Source organism: Colletes latitarsis, chromosome 5, assembly GCF_051014445.1.
Source record: "Colletes latitarsis isolate SP2378_abdomen chromosome 5, iyColLati1, whole genome shotgun sequence".
NCBI classification, from domain to species: Eukaryota; Metazoa; Arthropoda; class Insecta; order Hymenoptera; family Colletidae; genus Colletes; species Colletes latitarsis.
Window position 1 is genome coordinate 27,663,097 of NC_135138.1, and position 21,601 is coordinate 27,684,697.

Genomic DNA, 21,601 nt, shown 5'->3' on the forward strand with positions numbered 1-21,601 from the left:
GAGCTCGTTCACCAAAAAGTGTGTCATAAAAGGGATGCTCGTCAGTCGGATGAACTTCCAAGGAAAGTGCGATAAAAAGCATTTAGTAATGTATGTAAATGCACCCTCTGAGAATCATTTCGAACGTAACGGCGTGTACGTGTCCATTCGTAACTTTTATTTCGACTCCTAAGAGAACCGAAGTTACTTTTAGTACAGCGGATTATGACGGTAATAACTCGACGAATTTCTTTCCCCGTTAACGGTGTCGACCACGTGAGTAAATTCGTTGCCCGTTTGGCTCGAAATCTAATTTAACTTTTAAAGTCGCCGCACGAAATTACAAAGAGTGCCGGTGATTCGGCGCTGCCTCGTGAGATTGCAAACTTCGTCCAGTTTGATGACCTTCGCCGCGTTAGTCCGCATAATTCAAACACACGTTCGCTTTTAAACTGCGTTCAGTTGTCCATAACATTTAATTAAGACGTTCCATCGATTCGTTAGAACAGTAAATACGTTGAATAAATTAATTAAATAAATATAGCTCGTTATAGAATTTTGTCCAGAAGCTAAAAGCAATTTATCGTCGAGGGTAACCAACGTATCGTAACAAGAATACGTAGAGTCAATAGTCCTGACCAAGTTGCAGTCCTTGTGTTCAGGTTTTTGCAACGTTCCCGCATAGCAAACCTGCGGGTCAGCTGCTGCATGTTGGACGGGTGCTGAAATACAAACAAAACAGCCTGACAAATAGCATCGCACGATTCGCCAGCCACGTACGTTATTGTCCTCCGAGAATTATTTTATATTTGTTATCTCCCCGAGCTAGTGCATTGTCTGTTTTCGTCGATCGCTCATCTCACAGGGCAGCAATTCAGCAGGAATTGCTCAGGTTGCATTCCAATCCGCGGCACTCTGACTTAGCAACCCAGTGACGATTCAGCAGAATCTCATCCGCTGGCTGGGAGCATCGACCCATTGGTGCAGTGACCCTAAAGCTAGCGATTTTTCGAGGCAAGGACCGTTCTAAGTAGCAACTTACCCCTATGATCGTGCAAACAACAGCGTACTGGCGTGACGGAATTGCACGTTACGATTGTGGTAAGCATCTATAGGAACTCGTCAGCGGTACAGTTAGAAAAGATTCAGAAATTTAATTCGAAAGATCTGTACACGATCGGAACGAAAATAAAAGAAAACAAATTGTGTCGTGTAAGAAGATATCGCTTGTAAATAATTTTTAATTGCACCGGTTTTTGTTCCCTTCAGAACCATTCGAATTATTTCGTATAGTCATTGAAACAGGGGATAATTAGGTGTGTTTTTTTCTGGTGAATCGTCCTGTATGCTAGACCCCTGCTTTGCTTGCAACCCACAAGATATCTGGATGTTTCCATGAAATACTCGAGAATGATACTTGGCTCTGGCATCGGTAATTACATCCGATCCCCGTTAATTAGTGCAGCGTCTGTTTTAATTCTCGGCCGTGTGCCAGCATGTAACACATCCGACAGTGTGCTTTGTGGGTGCTAGGTAATTCCTGACTTTAATTAGGAAACCGGCATAAACGTTTGATTCGAGGTAAATTGATACGAATAATTTCGATCGGGGAATCGAATTAATGCCCGAGTTTGTCTATTTGGAGATCAATCAAAACCTTATTGGAATTAATTCGTTGTGTTACGTCAAAGGTAACGCGTATCACGAGTATTTTCTACGGAAAGTACAACGCAGACGCTAGGCAAGATACAAAACATTTTATTAATATTTTTCGTGTTTCTGATTCTTATACGTTTCTTTTTATATAACCGCTACGCTCTTATATCGCTTCAATGAAGGAAGGAAACAGGCATTAGGGGTAAAGGCACGTGTTGATCAAGAGAAAACAAGTTGCGAACGCGCAGGAGAGAAACCTTCGCCAAGTGGACGAGAAAATCGTTGATTGCGCTTCCTGCTTTCCCATCATTTCACAGGATGCATTACAGCTCCTAATTTGACGGAAATTAACACTGACGAAGAGAAGTTACCGTGTTCTTTGTGCACAGAAACCATTCGTTATTGCTCGGCTTTCGCACTTTGCGCAAAATGCGAGACACAATTGCAGCGAGTCGAAACTGACGATTACAATTGATGTATGTACAATTCAGCAGAAAATTATTACTTACTTTTTCATTTTATTTTATTCTTTCGCTTCTTTCAGACACAATTCTATCAATACAATTGCTCTTTTTACTAGCTTATCGAGTAAGCTCCAGTAACACTTTCGGTTTAGCAAAGTTTTCAGATGTATTTTCAATGGCCTTATATCGGTTTTCCTAAGTGTATTTATCTCGAGTGCAAATGCTGAGCAGAAAACCAGCATTGACGTAACAAGGAACGATGTAGCAATATTTACAGGATTATTTCTGTAGCGAATAGCTAATGTCGTTGGATTTAGCTGTATCTTTGTTAGGAGCCGGTTTTAAAACTCCGCATAAATCTACGTGGCACGTTCATTCGTTTTAAATGGCGTAAAAGACCGCAAGACATCGCAATCCATTTAGCGCATCCCACTTTCCGGAATTACGATGGAAGAACGTGGATACTTGCTTATGCGTGTACAGAGCGAGGAACGAAGAAACACTAGCGACGACAAAAATTCGAAGACATTCAACGTAGCTAATACATTGAATAGCGCAGAATATTTATGAAAATAACCATTTTCAGCTACACGTTTTCTCGCGAATCTAAGGAAAATAATTCGTTATAGCAATGTATTACGAAAAGTGAACCTCTGAGTAAATACTGAATAAAAATACTCTGAGTTTGCTTCGATTCGCTGACTGTTTTGGTGGAAGCACCTCGAAGCGGCGTGAAAATTTATAGACGCGTCGAACGGCATAAAAAAAAAATTAACCTGGTTTTCTTGAAGATCATGTAGGTTCTTTTCAACCGATGAAAGGACTATCTTCATCTTTGCTTGACTGTAAATAGAGGTAAAGGTCCACGAGCATTCAGATTCTTCGTATTAGCTGAAGGAATAAAAAGCAATTGCTGCAGGATCCGCAACCTAGAGGCCGTCTGAATAGATATCTCTTCGTTTTCCTTCGCCCTCGCTTCCTCGATCTTTTCTTCCTACTTTCCCGGGCAATGAAAACGTGGTTACAGTGAAAAGCATCCTTCCTTTCGACGGAAACTTTAAGACGCAAGAGAACAAGGAGAGGAAGGTGAAGTAGACAGTCCTGGGCGATATTTGATCCTAAGCCACTCTTACTGAACTCCAACGTCCGATGGCGAAAGCATTCCCTTTTTCGTTTGGGCCTCTCGATATAACTGCTCCCTTTCAACCAGAATCGTCTATTTCTGTTTTCACGGCTGATAGGTAAGGTCCACGTGCTTACTTGAATAGAACAGAAAGGAAGCTGGCCGTGAATGTAACAAAATGTAACCATTTAATGTTTTGACGAATTTATCTCTTTTACGCGCGATATTGAGATATCACGATTCCAGTGAATTCCTTATTGTTCTACATGTACCAATCTATAAATGTGTATAAAGTTTGTGTAATTGTCGTTCGACACTTTGACGGTATTCCTTTTAAGATGGAGGCGTAGCAAGCGCCGAGCAAATTCCTAGGACACTCGAAATCACGGTGTTAATTCCGATGTGTCTCGAAGTGGCTGAGCCAGGCTTGCGGTGCCGTATTGCATACAGGTATAAAAAGAGATACATCGGTGTGTATGCGTATAGAGAAGTTCGTAAAGAGTGTTGATAGTCCGGTATTGTTGGTGAATGGCGTCGGTAAGCGTACAAGTGGTAGGAAGCGGCGAGACGAAGGGCCCTTCTTGTTTGAGCGCTGTGGTGCTTGTGTCAGCGTTGCTCCCCACCACCCTATCTCACTCTACGCGAATAACCACTACAATTCATTGTTTAAGAGGAGACAATGAAGTGAACGGCAGCCGCCATATTCCGGTGTTTGTACGATGAGTTCCAGTGTCTTTGATCGAGTTTTATTGCCTTTAAATCCTCCTTGATTAAAAATCTAGGCAACGTTGATGTTAACGTGGCTCAAACTAACACGGTTATTTTTGTAGGAGAAGTAAAGAGAGAATCAATTTTTATCGGTACAATTATTCCACACATTTTATTGTGAAAAGACGACGGCGTCAAAAGCGAAACGTTACGTTTTCCGGCGCAGTCAAACATCCTTTAAACTGTAGACCGACAATTTAGTAGTTCCGAAGACTTATTTACAATTCAAATTATAAGTTAACTTCTTTGCGAATGATTCTAGCCGCTATCGTAATAGAAATCGAAATCGACTCCGTTGGATCGATCTTCTCAGTCGACAAGGACCGACTGCCTTCTTTTTGTGTCATTTAACCTCCTGCAATGCTAACGTAACGTTGGAACTCTCAAGCAAAATCAACAAAAAGATCACTCGACGTAAGCTTGAAATTACAGTTAATTAACAGAAAATGTTACAATGTTAAAACTTATTACGAACATGTATTCTATTTGACCTATTTCTCAAGTTATAATTATTTTTGTACGCTAATAACGTATGTATTCAAAATGGCTACCTTAAAGCCAAATGTACTACTATTATAATATTATAATAATACTCATTAGCCTGAAAAAATTCACATGCTTTGATACAAATGTATGGGCAGGGATAATTGGACATAATATAATCTGTATTATGTTTCTCCTGGATTGGAGAGTGGACAGGAAATGTTTATTTGCGAAAGACATTTGCAAAATAAAATATGAACGCCATATGTATTATGCAAATTATTTAAAATAGAAAATACATTACTCAACCCGTTCAATGCTGAAACAAATATTCATTCTGAGTCTCACTTTTCTATTTGCTTTCTATACGAATATGCATTTTCATGAATAACCGTGGGCTACTTATTCTGTATCAATTAGTGGAATTTAACAGAAATCAATGAAAATAACCTTGTATATAGGATGGTCGTGAAGGATGGGATGAACAGAAGGAAGTCATGTTCTTTTCTCTAGATTGACCCACTTTGAAACAAGCCGAAATCTTTCCGTTGTCAGTCGATATCAGAGACCACGAAAAGGGATTTGTTTGCCGGCTGGCAACTTTTATGGACCCAGAGAACCCAATTTCTATCACGACTAACTTTTCAATCGATGTTTACCTTGATAGGTGACCTATATCCCATTTTTGCTGAACGGACTTACTGCATCAGTTAGCTTCCAAAAATCACGGATGCGAAAATTTCTCTCAATTTTACAGCTGGCGAGAATCAATCAAGGAATAATGTCCAAACAACATAGATAAGAAAAATTACAATTACATATATAACACAAACTGGGGCAGCTGTCTCAGCAATCGAACGTGCCCCAGTGACCGGACACTTGGCAATATTTTTCTTCGATATCAAGAAAACAGTATGCATATTGCAATATTTTATGCATCATAAGATATTATTATAGAATAAATTGCGAATTAGATTAGTCATTACAATCTGAAATATATAACTTAAGTTCTGATTTCTGTTTTATCAAATATCTATTCATTATTTTTATGTGTATCTGTAATATTCTAAATTAATAATTGTACCATTGATAAACGTCAATAAATATAATTACATTGCAAGCAAACCATTCATATTTGTATCGCTAATGTTATTTTTAATCATGTGTAATACGATGCAGCGTGTCAATATAGATACGGATATAAATCATCAGAATAATTCGCTTACGCCTGCTTTTCCACGTAAAAGTGTAAACCAATATATTATATAACGTTGCAAACAGATACATTTTATTTTAATTACGATAATATTATATAACAAAGTACCGTAATGAAAAAAAATTTTGTGAAATTTTAAGACTCCCTGATCAGATTTTAATTATTGAAAAAAAAGAAGATATCACTTCTGGCAACGTGTAAAGATTACTACTGACTTCTGCCAGCCTCCGCTGGCCTCCGCTGACTACTTCTGGTTCTACATGCCTCTACTGGTGGCCAACTTGAGTTAGCAGGTAAAGTCATAAAATTGTTTTACCCAGTTATGCCCCTTTTTACCTGAAGTATAAGGTAAAACGTACGAGGTACAAGATACGACTACATGTACTTTTGCATTTTCCTACAGACCGCCGCTGGCCTCTTCTGACTGCCGCAGACCACTCCTGATACTTTTGACAACGTATAACGATTACGACTGACTACTGCCAGCGTATCCCAGTCTCTGCTGGCTTCTGCTGGTCTCTACATGCCTCTACTGTTTGCTAACTTGAATTATCAGGTAATGTCATAAAATTGTTTTACCAAGATACACCACCTTTTACGAAGTACAAGATACGACTACATGTACTTTTGAATTTCCCTACAGATCTTCGCTGGCCTTTGCTGACCGCTGCTGACCACTCCTGATACTTCTGACAACGTATAAAGATCGCTACTTACTACTGCCAGCCTCCTCCAGCTTCTTCTGGCCTCTACTGACCACCGTTTATATTTCTGACAACGTATAACGATTACTACTGACTTCTGCCTGTCTCCGCTGGACTCTGCTGACTGCTACTGAACACTCCTGATACTTCTGACAACGTATAACGATTATAACTTGCTACTGCCTGCCCCTGCTGGACTCTGCTTGCCACTGCTTGCCACTGCTAGCCTCTGCTGACCACAGCTGATCAACCCTGATGCTTCCGACAACGTATAACGATTACTATTTGTTACTGCTTGCCCCTGCTGGACTCTACTTGACTCTGCATGCCTCTGCTGGCCTCCGTTGGCCTCTGCTGACCGCTGCTGACCACTGCTGACCACCGTTTATATTTCTGGCAACGTACAACGATTACTACTGGCTACTGCCAGCCTCTGCTGACCTCTGCCAGCATCTCCCGACCTAAGCTGGCCTCTGCCAACATCTCCCGACGTCAGCTGACCATCGCTGACCACTGCTGACCGTTGCTGACAACTTGTGACATGATGTAATATAATATAATGTTTTTTATATGTATTAAAGTTTTGTATAATGTAAATCTATGGCAATAAATGATATAATTTCAAAGAATTCTATGTATTCTCATCATTTTTTACCCCTCTTCCCCTCTCCAAATTTCCCGCCGTCATTTCTAAGACTTCCTGGAAATTCTCGAATCCCTGAAACTTACCGGCGTTCCTGAAACTTCTCGAAATCCCTGAAATTTCCAAGAAGTTTCAATATTACGTAATATTACGTAACATTACGTAATAGCTCTTCAAAATGTTTCGCGGCCGGAATTTTTCGGCAAAAATTACGTAATATTACGTAACATTATGTAATATTACGTAACATTATGTAATATTACGTAACATTACGTAATAGCTCTTTAAAATTTTTCGCGACCGGAATTTCTCGGCAAAAATTACGCAATATTACGTAACATTATGTAATATTACGTAATATTACGTAATAGCTCTTTAAAATTTCTCCGGCCGGAATTTTTCGGCAAAAATTATGTAATGTTACGTAATATTACGTAATTTCAGGAATTCTTGGAAATGACGTCATTTCCAGGAATTCGCAAAAATTCCTGGCGGCGGGAAATTTGAAATCTTTCCGGGGAACTTAGAAAATTTTAAAAAATTCGGAGTGTCTTATAAGTAAGGGAATGATTTCGATAGAAAAGGAAGGGTAAAAATGATGAGAACACATAGAATTCTTTGAAATTATATCATTTATTGCCATAGATTTACATTATACAACACTTTAATACATATAAACATATTATATTATATTACATCGTGTCACAAGTTGTCAGCAACGGTCAGCAGTGGTCAGCGATGGTCAGCTGACGTCGGGAGATGTTGGTAGAGGCCAGCTTAGGTCGGGAGATGCTGGCAGAGGTCAGCAGAGGGTGGCAGTAGCCAGTAGTAATTGTTGTACGTTGCCAGAAATATAAACGGTGGTCAGCAGTGGTCAGCAGCGGTCAGCAGGTACCAGTAGAGGCTGGCAGAAGTCAGTAGTAATCGTTTCACGTTGTCAGAAGTATCAGGAGTAATCAGCAGTGGTCAGCAGGGGCCAGCGGAGGCTGGCAGTAGCCAGGAGTAATCGTTGTACATTGTCAGAAGTATCAGGAGTGGTCAGCAGCGGTCAGCAGAGCCCAGCGGCGGTCTGTAGGAAAATTCAAAAGTACATGTAGTCGTATCTTGTACCTCGTACGTTTTACCTTATACTTCAGGTAAAAAGGGGTATAACTGAGTAAAACAGTTTTATGGCATTACCTTGCTAGCTCAAGTTGGCCACCAGTAGAGGCATGTAGAACCAGAAGTGGTCAGCAGAGGCCAGCGGAGGCTGGCAGAAGTCAGTAGTAATCGTTATACGTTGTCAGAAATATAAGCAGTGGTCAGCAGAGGCTGGGAAAGGCTGGTACAAGTCAGTAGTATTTACAATTTATATGTTCAATGCTAACACAATAAATAATAAAGATTTTGCTTCATCATTAAATATTCAAATATCTAGGAGCATAATACATCTTGCTTCTAGGTGGATAATAGGCCGACTGATGAAGCCACAATTCGGGCAAGTTATCGTATCGCATTAGAAATTGCAAAATCCTCGTGCTGTTTCCTGAACGATGATTTTGTGAAACATTGTTTGCTCTCAGCGGCAGGGGAAATGTGTCCGGAACTAGTGTACAAATTTGAATGCATCGATATGTCGGGCGACACGATCACACGTCGTATTCACGAAATGGCTAACAACGTTACCGAACAACTAAGCAACATTATTCAAACATTCATTGCATATTCGATAGCTGTGGACGAAAGTACCAATGTGTCCGGTGGACCATTACTTGCAATCTTTATTCGCGGTGTAGGTAAAAATCTGACGGTCACCGAAGAATTATTAGATATATTTTCTGTAAAGAAGAACACGTCAGGGGAAGATGTATTTTTATGTGTGGAGGAGGTAGTGGAATAGAATAATTTACAATGGGATAAACTAGTTTCTGTAGCAACTGGCGGAGCTCCTGCAATGGCGAAGAGACACAACAGATTTGTAGCCCGTCTTCGAGTAAAATTGCAAAATTTAGCAATTCCTCACGAAGTGATTACAATACGTCACAGTATCGATCCCCAAAATTTATGCTCGAAACGCGTTCATTTGGATGATGTAATGTCGATTATTGTTCGGACAATGAATTATATACGCCATCACGGTGCAACGCACAGGGAACTTATAATGTTTTTGGAAGAGCTTGATGCCGAATACGGCGAATTGCCATACCATACAGAAGTGCATTGGTTTAGTCGTGGAAGAATCCTAAACAGATGTTTCGAACTCCGCGAAGAGATTCAATTATTTATGGACATGATAGAGCAACCAGTTCCGGAACTTCACGACGAATCGTGGGTGATGGATTTGGCATTTCTGTCCGACGTGGTTGATCATTTGAACATTCTGAATGCATCCTGGCAAGAAAAAGGGAACTCAATTATGAAATTTGCTCAGGATGTATTGATGTTTCGAATGCAGCTAGACTTTTGGATAGAGCTTCTGTATTTTGGGCGTGTTCCAGACTTTACCAAGTTAAATACAATAACATCCTTAAATCTCGAACGGTACAAAACTATTTTACAAAATCTTCTGAATGAATTCGAAACTAAATGTGAAGATACAGTTAAATTGAAGGATGAGTTACATAAAATAGAGTCGCCATTTAACGTTGGTATGTTCATACCTCATCCTCAACTACAACTGGAATTATTAGACTTGAAATGTGACAGGGCATTAAAAGACAAATTTCAACAAAAGCGCAATTTGTTGGACTTTTACAATAACCTTAATCAATGTAAATTTCCCCAGCTACACAAGTGTGCTGCAAGGATCATAACGATGTTTAGCTCCACGTATATTTGCAAGCAATTGAATTCGGTTTTAATTCAAACAAAATCTATAAACAAAGCTGGAATCTCGAATCATAAATCCTTTAAATCAATACTGATACTAAATATGGCCCAATCAATTATCCCTAATATTACAGAGCTAGTAGATCGCGAAAAAGAATCCAGAATGTCGAATTAATCTTGTGTGAAGTATTCAGATATGCAAAATGTGAAATAGCGGACTATAGGGTGTTTGGCCACCCCTCGGAAACATAAATCAAGAATACCAATTTGTTGATGGAGGCTCCATTAAAAAGTTATTAACGTTTAAAATTCCACCTGTACTGAATTTTTTCTCGAAAATGCGCAGGATTTCGCGTGTATGCCTATTGACCAAAAATGATTATAATTGAATCCTGCAACTAACAGTAATTTTTTTAGAACAATTTGAAATTTTTTAATTTCGTCGATTTCACACCTTCTCGAATTTTTTTCTAGAAAATGATTAGGATTTCAAGGGTATGTCTATTAACCAAAAATGTTTGTCATTGGCCCCTGTAACCAAAAATAATTTTTTCAGAATGATTTGAAATTTTTTAATTTAATTTTTTAATAACTTTTTAACGAAGTCTCAGTGAAGAAATTGATATTCTTGATTTTCGTCTTATTTTGGCCTCTAGAATCTGCCATTAAAATTTTTCCCAGGAGTGGCCGAACACCCTGTATATGTATAGTGATACCTTAAAAATTGGCCGGTTGCTATCCCCACCAGTTCTTGAAACTGGTTTCCTGCCAGCCAAGTACTATGCGTTGCTGAGATCATGTTAGTTTGAAGGAATGCAGGTCCGATTGGCTATGCTTCACGATGTCTCGAAACGACGATCCACGTATAGGTACCTCTTGATCCCAGGGCCGTCTCAACTGACATCTTCTTATCTATTATATTTTGTATTGTGTTTAATATTAATATTTGTTATGTGTTTTTTGTACATAATTGTAAATAAACTACGAAAAAGAGAAAGAGAAGAGGGTTACAAGAACTATGTTCACAGTTGTTAAATTATACGTATATTATAGTATAAAAGTATATATAGTATACATTTTATATACAGTAACTTTTATTATTATTCAGATACCATGCTACATCAGAAATTATTGCTAGTTTTCATTGATTGCAAGTGTTATTGAATTTATTGCCTTGCAATATAATGAAGTATACATTATAGTTAGTAGAAATGTAAATTTGATTTATTTACTGCATATAGTTCATTATATGATAAACCCAAATAATGACAAAATTTAATTTTACAAAAATATCTGCTGTACCTCATCAAATAGTAAAACTTAGTTTGTTAAAAATACATTTTTTGCTTTCAATAACTCAACGAATATTTTATTTCGAAATCCTAAGTTCACGTAGCGTACAAAACGACCGTGTAGTCGTTGCAACTAGCTAAAACTTCGTCTAAGATCGTCCGAAGAATGATGCAACTTAATGAATTGTAGCCCTGTCTCAAAGAAGTTTATAAAATTTTTCAAACAACTCTCGCCTACCTCAATCGGTTATCTACTTTATATTTATATTCTTTACCCAGTGTTCAATAGTCGAAAAAGTGTAAAAAAATGTACGTAAGTATACAAATTAGACGCGTACGTTACTGAACGAGTTCTCTAGTTCAAACATCCTCTATTGAATAGAAGGACGTGTAAGATATTCAGACGGTTGTCTTACTCTTTCCACTCTTTCTCTTTCTCTCTTTTTCTCTCTTTCTTTTTCTCTCTATCTTTCAGGTGAAGCTGACTGTACCTGAAAGTCTAATGAATAATAAGGGAGCTAGCTACAAGCTGTCGAGAGATTTTATCGAGCCCACTGTCAACATCCAACTAATATCGCGTACAACGTGGCGGATTAATTGGAACTGCCCCGAGCTCTAAGCAGCATTTTCATGGGTTTAAATCGCGTTCGCACGACACCGGTGTATCCAAACACTATGAACCTTAGGCAACGAATAGCTTTTGAGAAGGAGTCGTGATAACCAACGACCCAGAAGCTGTGCACAGCGTAGCTTCAGGGAATAGGACGGCGTCACACTGTAATTTCTCGTTTCTTACCTATGTTTCCCAAACGGACTTACTTATGTCATTCGCGTGTTGCCTTTTGTTTACGAAATAAGAAGATCGTTTGATGGCTATTGCGACCTGAGTAACGACGCGACGCGACTTAGCATGTTAACCCTTTACAGACGGAAAGGGTACAAAAAAATTCATTATAGTTTACAAAGAAAATTCTATTTTATAACTATATTGCCATTAAATACAATAACATAAAACTTTTATTTACCATTTATCTGAAATTGTTCGTATTATCGTGTACGTATTTGTTTCAAAGTGCACACGAAGATGCCTGTAACATACATGTATGAATAATGCGTACTTATTCATTTTTAAAGTGCATCATATCATTTTTGAACTCAATCAAACAAAAACCAAAGTACTCATTAAACAATTTAAAAATAAAGGACAATATTAATCCAAAAAATTGAATTGCTTGGAGAATAATAATTGTACGTAAAATCAGAATAAGAATTCCTATTCTGTACATATGTCGCCATCTGTCCATTAATGCGAAGTAAATACGTCGAGAAGCACGAGAGCTAAATTCACTCAGTTTTTCTACAGTATGATGAAGTTTGGCATGTTCACAGCATAGTTTTTCTGTATAAATAAAGAGAATATGTTTTAGTTACAAAATGACTTTTTTATAATTTATCTTGTTCAATGTACCAAAAATACCATCTTACCTGTCTCATTGGTATACAATTCTTCATATGTTGCAGGTAGATATTTATCCAACATTAATTCAGCAAGATCAGTACTACTATCCACTGTCTCTAAAATACTAATTCCTGTTTCAGTTGACATGACTTTATCTGCCTGTTGCCAACTATACACCCTAAAGTAATGAACCTTGTAATAAGTAAGTAATGTCATAGCTCTTACTTTATGTTTAGTTTCTTGTTTTAAATCAGTAAATGTTTTAACAGCAGGTCGAAGATGTTTAAAAACAATTGACTTGGTATGATTTAAAATCTGAAACAATGTATATAAATAATTTTCTTTTAATGAAGAAATGTTTGAACTATACAAATAACCACAGTATTAAATATAAGTGTTAGAATTTATATACCTGATTTGGTTCTTCCTTGATTATTGGTAGGTTTACTTCTACGTAATCAAGTCCTTGACAAAGTTTTTTATCAAGAGTATAAATTGGCTTTTCCATTAATTTAGCTAGTAATAATGATTTTTCAAGTACAGTATTTACAACATTTTCCACTACATCAAATGCCCAATGAGTAAACATATTTGTTCCCTTCATGCGATCATATACTTTTGTAGATTTGCCCCATAAATAGTTTACACTTGGTATTTTAAGAGCTCGCTGAATAGCTTGCATTTTATAATCATAATTCAATAATTCTACTTCCATATTGATAGTTAACAGAAAGATCCTCTATTTTAGGTAAAAAAAAATTCTGACTATAAACAGAAAACCTACAATACATATTAGAATGCTATACTTTCGAAAATGAATTGAAATTGTGATTTAAATAGTACTTAAAATTATAAAATTGAACTAGAAGTTTCTTAAAATAATGAAAAAGCGTACTAACATGGCAACCCTTGTCAAACATTCTTACTAAACATATGGAAAAAAATACAAAGTATTTACAATATCAAAGCAACCACTACACAACAAAGAAAAGCAATTACTTGTCATCTGATATAATTATTACTATTTAAAGAAAGGTACTTACTCTTTCTATGTTGCTTCACTCAGTAACAAACTGTGCACCTTGATCTCTGAGTCATTTCACTCTGGAATTTATTTACTCGACAGTCAACGATCGCGATTTAAATTATTTATTCTTCTTCTATGAAGTATTATTAGTCTTTCACATTTTTTATAACACGATATCGTCATTCCTTAAAAAACAGTTTTAGTACGCCAGTATTACATCTTTTTAAACTGAATTACTTTAAACTTTAAATCAGTTGTGCGCCCACAAGATTTAAAATCATAATTATCGATTTTGTTGGTGAGGTCAGAGTTTCGTAATCGTGCATCCGAGGATCAAGTTTCGTCGTTTCTCTTGAATTTATGCGTTAAATATTTAGCAGTTGTTACTTTCGTATTAATATTGAATTTCCTTGGTAGAAACAATAATGTATAAATTATATTGAAATTATAATGTCGAGAATCGAGAAACTACCGATAATGTTTCCATTAACAATATTTTACTGACATTTACTTTGAACGATCTTGTATGATTGCTAATACACACATTCATTAACTTGTATATGTCGTTGATAATGTATCTGGTTTGCGAAAGAAAGGTGAAAAGGGCAATGTATGCAAATGTGTTGGTACAATACTATACATACAAGTAGATAACAATTTGCAGAATAAGTATGCACTTGAAATATTGCTATTGAAATTTGCAACCTATTTTCATAATACATTAATCCTTCGTTTGAAAGCAAAAAATCGAATCCCCAAAATATCTTGTATGGAGGAATTTTTGAACCAAATTCTTGGCAAGGCCCAAAGGCGAATTTAGAAGTTTTGCTTAGAGAGAGACGAAATATGTAAAAGTATATTTTTGAACCTTTCACATGATTTTTAATTTGTTTAGAATTAATTTATTAATATTTTTATCCGATAATAGTCTCAATAATCATGTTCACGTTAATTATTCATTTATACACGTAACCTTCCAATAAAGTGTGATTTCAAATATGACACACATTCATAATTATTCTTATAAAAATTGAATAAGAAATATTTTTGAAATTTGATCGATTTGTAAATCGCTACAGTTTTATTAAAAATGTATTTCTTCACTGTTTACACAATATCTATCATATAAAAATACACATTGATACATTTAATAACAGGATGCCCGAGTTGTATGAAATACGTACAAAAATATTAATGCGTTATAATTATACAACTACCGATAATAGATTTTATCGTTCCAATGCTACCCTTTCTTCTCACCAACTACACTTTGTGCTTCTTTATTATCGACCGGTTTGTCGTTTAAACTCAAGTAATGTGTTAAGTGAAGAATTGATATAACATTTGTTATGTATGCCGACACATCCTCTTTCTTTATGGTCTTTAATTGCGCTGCCACTGAATGGAAAACACGATTTGCAGTTTTCGTCGATAATTGACCGATTGTTTGTACAGCATGGAGAACTTTGTTCTCGTCAGCCGACACAGGAGCTGCAACACGTATTTTACGATGTATATTTGTAGAATTTGATAGATCTCTTGTTAGTTACTTAGAAAATATACCTGGTGGATCTTCTTCTCCCGCGGCTGGAGGGAAGTAGCGATCCAATAAACCATTAATAAGGACGCTTGTATTGTCCACCCCTTGTACAGCCATACTACCATATTGTGTATTTAATAACTCATTAGCCTTTACCATACTGATATTTTTGAGTGTGGCCGCTTGTTGAGTCGCTGATTCTTTTGCAGCTTGAAGTTTTTCCATAGTTGGGTGCAAAGAACTGCTCATTACTGCCTTAGCTGCTTCGTATATCTGTAATGGGCAAAAAATATTTCTCAATAATATTCCCACTCTTCCTTTAATATCCTATGTTTAAGAGGTATGGTTGTAGAATAATTTTCCATCGAAGACGATTGAACGCTGCTTATTGAATATCAATTAAAATGTACACTTCATCCTTAATTTACGTTGACTCGAGTTACGTAAATTTCGGATTTGCGTACATGTTTCTGGTATAACATAAATATTTTCTATATCATTATTAAGAATTAAATAAAATATGAGGTCGATAAGGATAAGTTCAACATTTTAATTATACATCATTTGGGTTACTTTACCATTGTTTTCAAATAAAATTTGTAATTATTATTAATAAGATAATTTTTAAAGTATATCTGGTATTGAATGATAAGAAATCGATAAGATATAATAAATTAAAATTAACTGAATGTACTAGGGTACATTGAGAGAAATACAACATTATGATTGATTTAATATTGTCAGAAAAAATATTATTAAGAAATCTTGATTAAATTATATGTATATTCACTTGTTCAGGAGGCTTCTTCATCATTGGTACTTTTTGTTCCACAATGTTCAAACCCTCGCACAATTTGTGATCTACAGCTGAGATTTGTTCTTCAAATTTTTTAGCCAAAGGTGCTGTATAAGGTGCAGCTGTAGCAGTTGCATAATTAAGTCCAGTTTCTGCACTAGTGAATACCCAATTGATTAAATCGTTTGAACCCTTCAAATAAGAATATGTGGATTCCGTTTTTTCAATTGCTGAGTGTACAACAGGAATGTTTTTCACGCGATCAATTACTTCGAGATGAGGCGTGCTTTCTGACGCGACACTGTCTTTAACATCTTTATCTTTAGCTTCCGCCATTTTTTCTGAAAAATATAACAGACCATTAATAATTGTATAGTAAATTATATGAATAGTGCTCAATATTAATGTATTTTTTGTGACAATTATAAATACATATGTAACAAAGAATCAAAAACATGCAAAATTAAATCAACATTTGAATGTGCTATTTTGAAATAAAATTTAATTGCATACTATTTTGTTTACACATACATTTACATAACTGCAACATGTGCAACATATAAAAATACTAATTGTAAACAACTGGTGTGTCAATAACAAAAAAATAAAAATGAGTCATACAATGTTAAACCACAGTATAGTACTCAACTTGTTACAAGATTATGAGCATAATTCATGATTCATCCACTATAAAGAAGAATCTATTAAAATTAACTATATGGCTAGAGGTTGTTTAAGTAATGAACAAGTAATTATGTATACATATTAAATAATAATAATGTAATAATTCGGGTTTTAGAAAGTTTACAAATTTCTCGTAAAGAAAATAAAAACTACTGATAGGTTTTATGTATGTAATTTTGAAATTTCCACAAAGTTTTTCATTATGTAAAATATAATATTTTCGAATATTCTTCCGAATGGCATCTGCGGCCGATCGTCATGAAATTTGGGAGAATTTTATATAAATATAGAATTAAAATAATAGTACGAAAGGCATATGTACTGCCTTCTTGTACTGGCAAGATATTGATCTTTATCATAAAACATTCAAGCTTCTTTTCAAATATATCGTATGCAATCAATAACAATTATATTCGTAAGAAATATTGCTTATAACAAGAACTAATATTTTATTGTGCAAGTAATCAAACAATTAATTATTTGCCTTAAAGTCACAGATTTATTATCGATTAGCGTTAGATGGATAAAAGAACAAAGATTATTATAATTGGTAAAATAGCAATGACTCTGTTTAAAAAGCTCTCATTTGCTAAATACTACATCTAAATTATTAAACATATAAATATACATAGAAATACTTCGAGCACTGACACCATTTATCATGAACTGTAATACTTATTCAAATAGATTCATGTGAAAGGATACAAAAGTTATTGATATTACATTCAAATATATTAAAGAGATACTTGTTCAATTACTGGACATATTTGTTAACTAATCGTATTGTTGTATATACTCACAGTATTTGACGCAACAGTTTGTAAAATGTAGTAACGGGAACACAGTGTCTCATTCACCGGTATGCGCAATAGATCTACTGGCACTGATGTATGTATGCTTCTGAATCAGTATGCTTTAAGTAGGGGGAAACGTTCAAAGGAGGGAGTAAATACTTTCCAGGGCCGTAAAAATGATGTAGTTTTAACGATTTAAGATTTACAAATGTTAGTGAGGTAAAAATATTTCAATTACGTGAGTTTATAATAGTTGCAATATCAGATTTGAAATAGCGAATCATTAAGAAACTTTATATCATAATAATTATTGCAATTATATATATTTGTCTGAATGTGAGTAGTTTACCAATTGCATGCTTCATTAATTGTCTTAATAGGTTAAAAATCTAAATTAAATAAATTATGACTAAAATTATAAAAATGGAGTAAGTACTATACTCCTTAAGTATGTATCTAAGTAAATATTAAGAGTGTAACGGTGGATTTACTTTTAAAAAATATTAAATTGATTGAAATTAATTATGAAGACAAATTTACCGAATACGTAATGGTTATGTTTCTACGACAAAAATATATTTTTACGTAAAAATGGAATCTATCGAGGGTTCTTTGTTCCGTATATACAGCTGTGAGTTTTATTGATGTGCTTCTGCGCAGATACACATCTACGTGCTCGCGTATGCTATGACGTGGCGTTACGGTGATATTTATTCTCATCTATAATCATTCATGAACGTTACATTAATTTGTATAACACTATAATCATTCGAGGACCCGTAATTAGAAATTTTTTTTTTTCAATCGATCTGACACAGTATTTTATATTGCAATACATTCGCTCTGATCTACACATGACTTTCTGTCTATAAATAACTACGTCGTTCATTTTCGTAAACTGTCATCTGTGCTCTATGAACCGTTATTCTAGTCATTATGTCTTCTACGAAACATGATGCAAGCTTGCAATATTCTATTAATCCTTCTTTCGTTTTCGAAATCTGGATATTGGCTGCTTTTTTTTATTGAAACTTTTTAAACAGCCTCATAATAACACAAAGGCTTCTAGTAACTTAGTATAAACGTTTTAAACACATCTTTTAAACGTTGATTGTTACAAACGAAAACGTCTTTAAGATGTCTTTTTTGCGTCGTATCTCTGCCGTAATTGACGTTTACAAGACGTTACTAAGACGTTTGAACTGTTTAAGTCTCAGGGGTAATTTCGAAAACTGTGTTGACTAGTATCACGCGATACGATAGCATTTCTCTTGTTTCACGTCAAAAAGTATCAAATCAATATTACTAACGACATTAGGAGCTGAAACATTAATTTGAGCAAAAGCGTACCGTTAGTTGAGCTATAGCATCTATTGGAGTAATAAATCAAACCAAAAAATCAAAATGTATGTTATAAACATTCTATAGACATAATTGCAACTGTATAATATTTGAATATGTATGTCTCATTCATGAAGCAACAGGCCCTCTTTATGCAGAATGAATTAAACAAATAGTAACAGAAGACGAAATTTTATTTTATCAATGAACTTATGTTAATTTTATTTGTGTATGCATGGCATATACAGAATTTATAGTTTTAGATTATATACATATGCTGAATGTATAAACGATAATAAATAGAAATGTATATTCCTTACTGATAAAATAAGGCTATACGAAACGATGATCGATTAATTTACAATTTCGTATTGTTGTTTTCCTACAGATACTAATATAAAATGAGTTCAATATCTTAAATAAAACGCATGTATATGTATATGTATATATAATGAAATTGAAAAGAAGTTATAAAAATATAAAGAATAACAAAATGCAAACAGAGAATAAATACGAAAATAATGATATCGAAAAAAAGTTCTTTTCTTTGAATTAATAGTAATGAAACGTTAGTTTACTATTTCGACACTGTTCTTGCAATGTCCTTTGAAGTGGATGTGTGAACCTGTACTTTTTCATTTATGGCATGCAAATATTGCGTAAGCTGCAGAAATTGTACCAAAGAGCTAATGCAAAATTTGAAATTATCTGTGTTAATAGTCCTCAAGTGATGTATTATATTCGAGTACAGTCGATATGCAGCTTTATTAGATAAACGTCCGACAGTTTGTATAGTATGAAGGAGTTTGTCTTCTTCATCTGTTTTTATGTCTGAAATGAACAGAAACAAACGATAAATAACGTAGATTATATCGATTAAATATAATAATAAGTACACACAACCTACCTATTGACTCTTCATCTCCTGTCGCGGGAAAATATTTATCTATAAGTTTATCAATGATAACAGCTGTGTTATCCAATCCTTTAACAGCCACACTACCATAATGTGTTTCTAAAATTTGATTTGCTTTGCTCCAGCTCATATCCCGCAAGTTGGAAGCTTGTGATAGTATTAAATAATTAGCTAATGTAATGTGCATGGATGCTGACTGAACAGTCAGTCGTGCTAACGAGTACGCGTTCTCCAAAATCTAAAATAATGCAAAATATATAAGTATTAATGTACACTTTTTGCAAAAATAATTTCAGTATTTTTTATCCACAAAAATCTAACTTGTTCTTCTTGCAAAACTTCTTGCGATTTCTTTGCAAAATATTTCGAAGTATTTAGTTTTACACTTTTTTATGTTTATAGAAAAAAAAAATGTTTAATTTCCAACCTGCTCAGGTTTTTCCTTAACCATTGGAACTTTTTCCTCAATTTTATCAAGACCAAGACATAATGTGTGGTCAACAAAGTTTATAGGACTCTCAAATTTTTTGGCAATGGGTACAGCAATAGGTACTGCTTGTTTTGTAGCATTACTCAAAGATGTTTCTGCGGTAGTTAACACCCAATGTACTAACTGATGAGAATCTTTCACACGCAAATATGTCTCAGCAGATTTAGACATCACACTTTCGACTACTGGAAGTCCCAAAACGCGATAAAAAACCTCGACATGAGGTAATGACACAGCTTCAGTTGTCATTGTTGTAACTCTTTATAGAATTCGTAGGTGACTCCAAAATCTAAAACAATATATTAATTATGAAAACCGGATTACTCCATTTCGAACTTATATAATTATCTTTGTAAATAATAATTGTTGGAACGATTGTTTTAGATTGAATCATGTTTCAAAAAGAATATCCTATAAAATACAAAATAAAGCTGAACGTATTTTACATCTGGAGCTATAGCTTATGCCAAAGCAAATCATATGTAGATCTCACAGCTTATGCAGAAATGACTTAAAGGAAAATAAATAACAAAAATGCTTTATGTGGCCAGTTCACTTGATCTATTAAACTATTAATTAATTAAAAACATGTAAATGGCAAAAATAGTATTTCATTTATTCTCCGTGAAATTCTGAAGTATATCAGGGATGAATTTAGAAAGCAAGTAATATTCTGTGATATCGTGGGGGTCAATGAACTTGACGGAAATAATGTCTGCACATGTGCATATATCCGGCAAATATAGCTCTATGTACAATATTTTCTCGATTTTTGCTTAAAGCATGATTTTACACAAGACTTTTCATGCTAAAGTGTTTATTTATATGCTGAAACCAAAAATTATTAGCAATTATTTCAAGAAAAGGTAATTTTTACTGTCATGTATACTATTCTAATAATAGATACTTATTGTTTATATTATATTATTGCTATGTTTATTGACGCTATTATCATTTTCATATTAACGTATCGATCAATGTCACTTCATGGTCGTTTGGAGAAGATATATACGAATAGAATATATTTGGACGAAATTAAATTTATAATACACATTAATGACATATTTCTAAATTACAGAATAACGTCTCAAATTAACTCGAACGCGTGTTGGTTTTAAACGTTCAAAACAATTAATAATAGATACATGTCTACGCACGCGGTAAATTCCGACCTTCAGAAAGTTCTGGAAGTAAAAGGAATATTGTTTATAAGTTGTCCAAGATTAAATTGCTTGTCACGATTATTGCGCAAGGTTCTTTACCGAGGTAGTTCAGTAAAATTCACTTACAATTGCGTTTTTATTGCCTTGATGTCCTTACGGTGTGCGTGCAGATTCGTCCGTGAACTGTCGCGTATGGCAAATGCATCTCGTTGAACGCTGCTCCAATACTTATAACCTGTCTGCCGCCTGCGCGTT

General features: G+C 34.9%; 5 protein-coding genes across 10 annotated transcripts; 2 read left to right on the plus strand and 3 right to left on the minus strand.

Annotated features, from left to right (window-relative positions):
- The first annotated feature begins 8,609 nt into the window (after positions 1-8,609).
- LOC143342029 (general transcription factor II-I repeat domain-containing protein 2-like) lies at positions 8,610-8,915 on the plus strand. Its single transcript, XM_076765510.1, has one exon. The coding sequence runs from the start codon at positions 8,610-8,612 to the stop codon at positions 8,913-8,915; it is 306 nt and encodes a 101-aa protein (XP_076621625.1).
- Positions 8,916-9,131: 216 nt separating this feature from the next.
- Positions 9,132-10,019, plus strand: LOC143342030 (general transcription factor II-I repeat domain-containing protein 2-like). The gene has a single exon (XM_076765511.1). It carries the CDS (start codon positions 9,132-9,134, stop codon positions 10,017-10,019), a length of 888 nt encoding a protein of 295 aa, XP_076621626.1.
- A 2,074-nt stretch (positions 10,020-12,093) lies between these two features.
- On the minus strand, positions 12,094-14,529 carry LOC143341706 (lipid storage droplets surface-binding protein 2-like). 4 transcript variants are annotated; one of them, XM_076764792.1, is made up of 5 exons: positions 13,889-14,529; positions 13,639-13,807; positions 13,008-13,334; positions 12,622-12,910; positions 12,094-12,535 (listed from the first exon to the last, which is right to left on the minus strand). In XM_076764792.1, exons 3-5 carry the CDS (start codon positions 13,308-13,310, stop codon positions 12,255-12,257), a joined length of 873 nt encoding a protein of 290 aa, XP_076620907.1. In that variant the 5' UTR covers positions 13,311-13,334; positions 13,639-13,807; positions 13,889-14,529; the 3' UTR covers positions 12,094-12,254. The 4 variants fall into 4 exon arrangements, with proteins under 4 accessions (XP_076620907.1, XP_076620906.1, XP_076620904.1 ...); XM_076764791.1 differs by having other exon boundaries at positions 13,860-14,529; XM_076764789.1 differs by having other exon boundaries at positions 13,008-13,375; positions 13,639-14,529.
- Positions 14,530-14,696: 167 nt separating this feature from the next.
- Positions 14,697-17,570, minus strand: LOC143341707 (lipid storage droplets surface-binding protein 2-like). The gene is made up of 4 exons (XM_076764793.1): positions 17,443-17,570; positions 15,953-16,299; positions 15,186-15,435; positions 14,697-15,113 (listed from the first exon to the last, which is right to left on the minus strand). The coding sequence occupies exons 2-4, from the start codon at positions 16,292-16,294 to the stop codon at positions 14,866-14,868; spliced, it is 840 nt and encodes a 279-aa protein (XP_076620908.1). The 5' UTR covers positions 16,295-16,299; positions 17,443-17,570; the 3' UTR covers positions 14,697-14,865.
- A 1,398-nt stretch (positions 17,571-18,968) lies between these two features.
- LOC143341708 (lipid storage droplets surface-binding protein 2-like) lies at positions 18,969-21,600 on the minus strand. 3 transcript variants are annotated; one of them, XM_076764796.1, is made up of 5 exons: positions 21,473-21,553; positions 21,341-21,367; positions 20,121-20,472; positions 19,685-19,931; positions 18,969-19,608 (listed from the first exon to the last, which is right to left on the minus strand). In XM_076764796.1, the coding sequence occupies exons 3-5, from the start codon at positions 20,430-20,432 to the stop codon at positions 19,355-19,357; spliced, it is 813 nt and encodes a 270-aa protein (XP_076620911.1). In that variant the 5' UTR covers positions 20,433-20,472; positions 21,341-21,367; positions 21,473-21,553; the 3' UTR covers positions 18,969-19,354. The 3 variants fall into 3 exon arrangements, with proteins under 3 accessions (XP_076620911.1, XP_076620910.1, XP_076620912.1); XM_076764795.1 differs by lacking the exon at positions 21,341-21,367 and having other exon boundaries at positions 21,473-21,600; XM_076764797.1 differs by lacking the exon at positions 21,473-21,553 and having other exon boundaries at positions 21,329-21,347.
- Between the last annotated feature and the right edge of the window lies 1 nt (position 21,601).

Coding starts and splice junctions, on each gene's coding strand:
- LOC143341706 (XM_076764792.1), bottom strand. CDS start 13,310: ATGGAAGTAGAATTATTGAATTATGATTATAAAATGCAAGCTATTCAG. Junction 12,911..13,007: donor TCAAGGAAGAACCAAATCAG/GTATATAAATTC, acceptor ACATTGTTTCAG/ATTTTAAATCATACCAAGTC. Junction 12,536..12,621: donor ATTGTATACCAATGAGACAG/GTAAGATGGTAT, acceptor TTATTTATACAG/AAAAACTATGCTGTGAACAT.
- LOC143341708 (XM_076764795.1), bottom strand. CDS start 20,432: ATGACAACTGAAGCTGTGTCATTACCTCATGTCGAGGTTTTTTATCGC. Junction 19,932..20,120: donor TTAAGGAAAAACCTGAGCAG/GTTGGAAATTAA, acceptor GCATTATTTTAG/ATTTTGGAGAACGCGTACTC. Junction 19,609..19,684: donor AGGAGATGAAGAGTCAATAG/GTAGGTTGTGTG, acceptor TGTTCATTTCAG/ACATAAAAACAGATGAAGAA.
- LOC143342030 (XM_076765511.1), top strand. CDS start 9,132: ATGAATTATATACGCCATCACGGTGCAACGCACAGGGAACTTATAATG.
- LOC143342029 (XM_076765510.1), top strand. CDS start 8,610: ATGTGTCCGGAACTAGTGTACAAATTTGAATGCATCGATATGTCGGGC.
- LOC143341707 (XM_076764793.1), bottom strand. CDS start 16,294: ATGGCGGAAGCTAAAGATAAAGATGTTAAAGACAGTGTCGCGTCAGAA. Junction 15,436..15,952: donor TGAAGAAGCCTCCTGAACAA/GTGAATATACAT, acceptor TGCCCATTACAG/ATATACGAAGCAGCTAAGGC. Junction 15,114..15,185: donor GGGAGAAGAAGATCCACCAG/GTATATTTTCTA, acceptor TACGTGTTGCAG/CTCCTGTGTCGGCTGACGAG.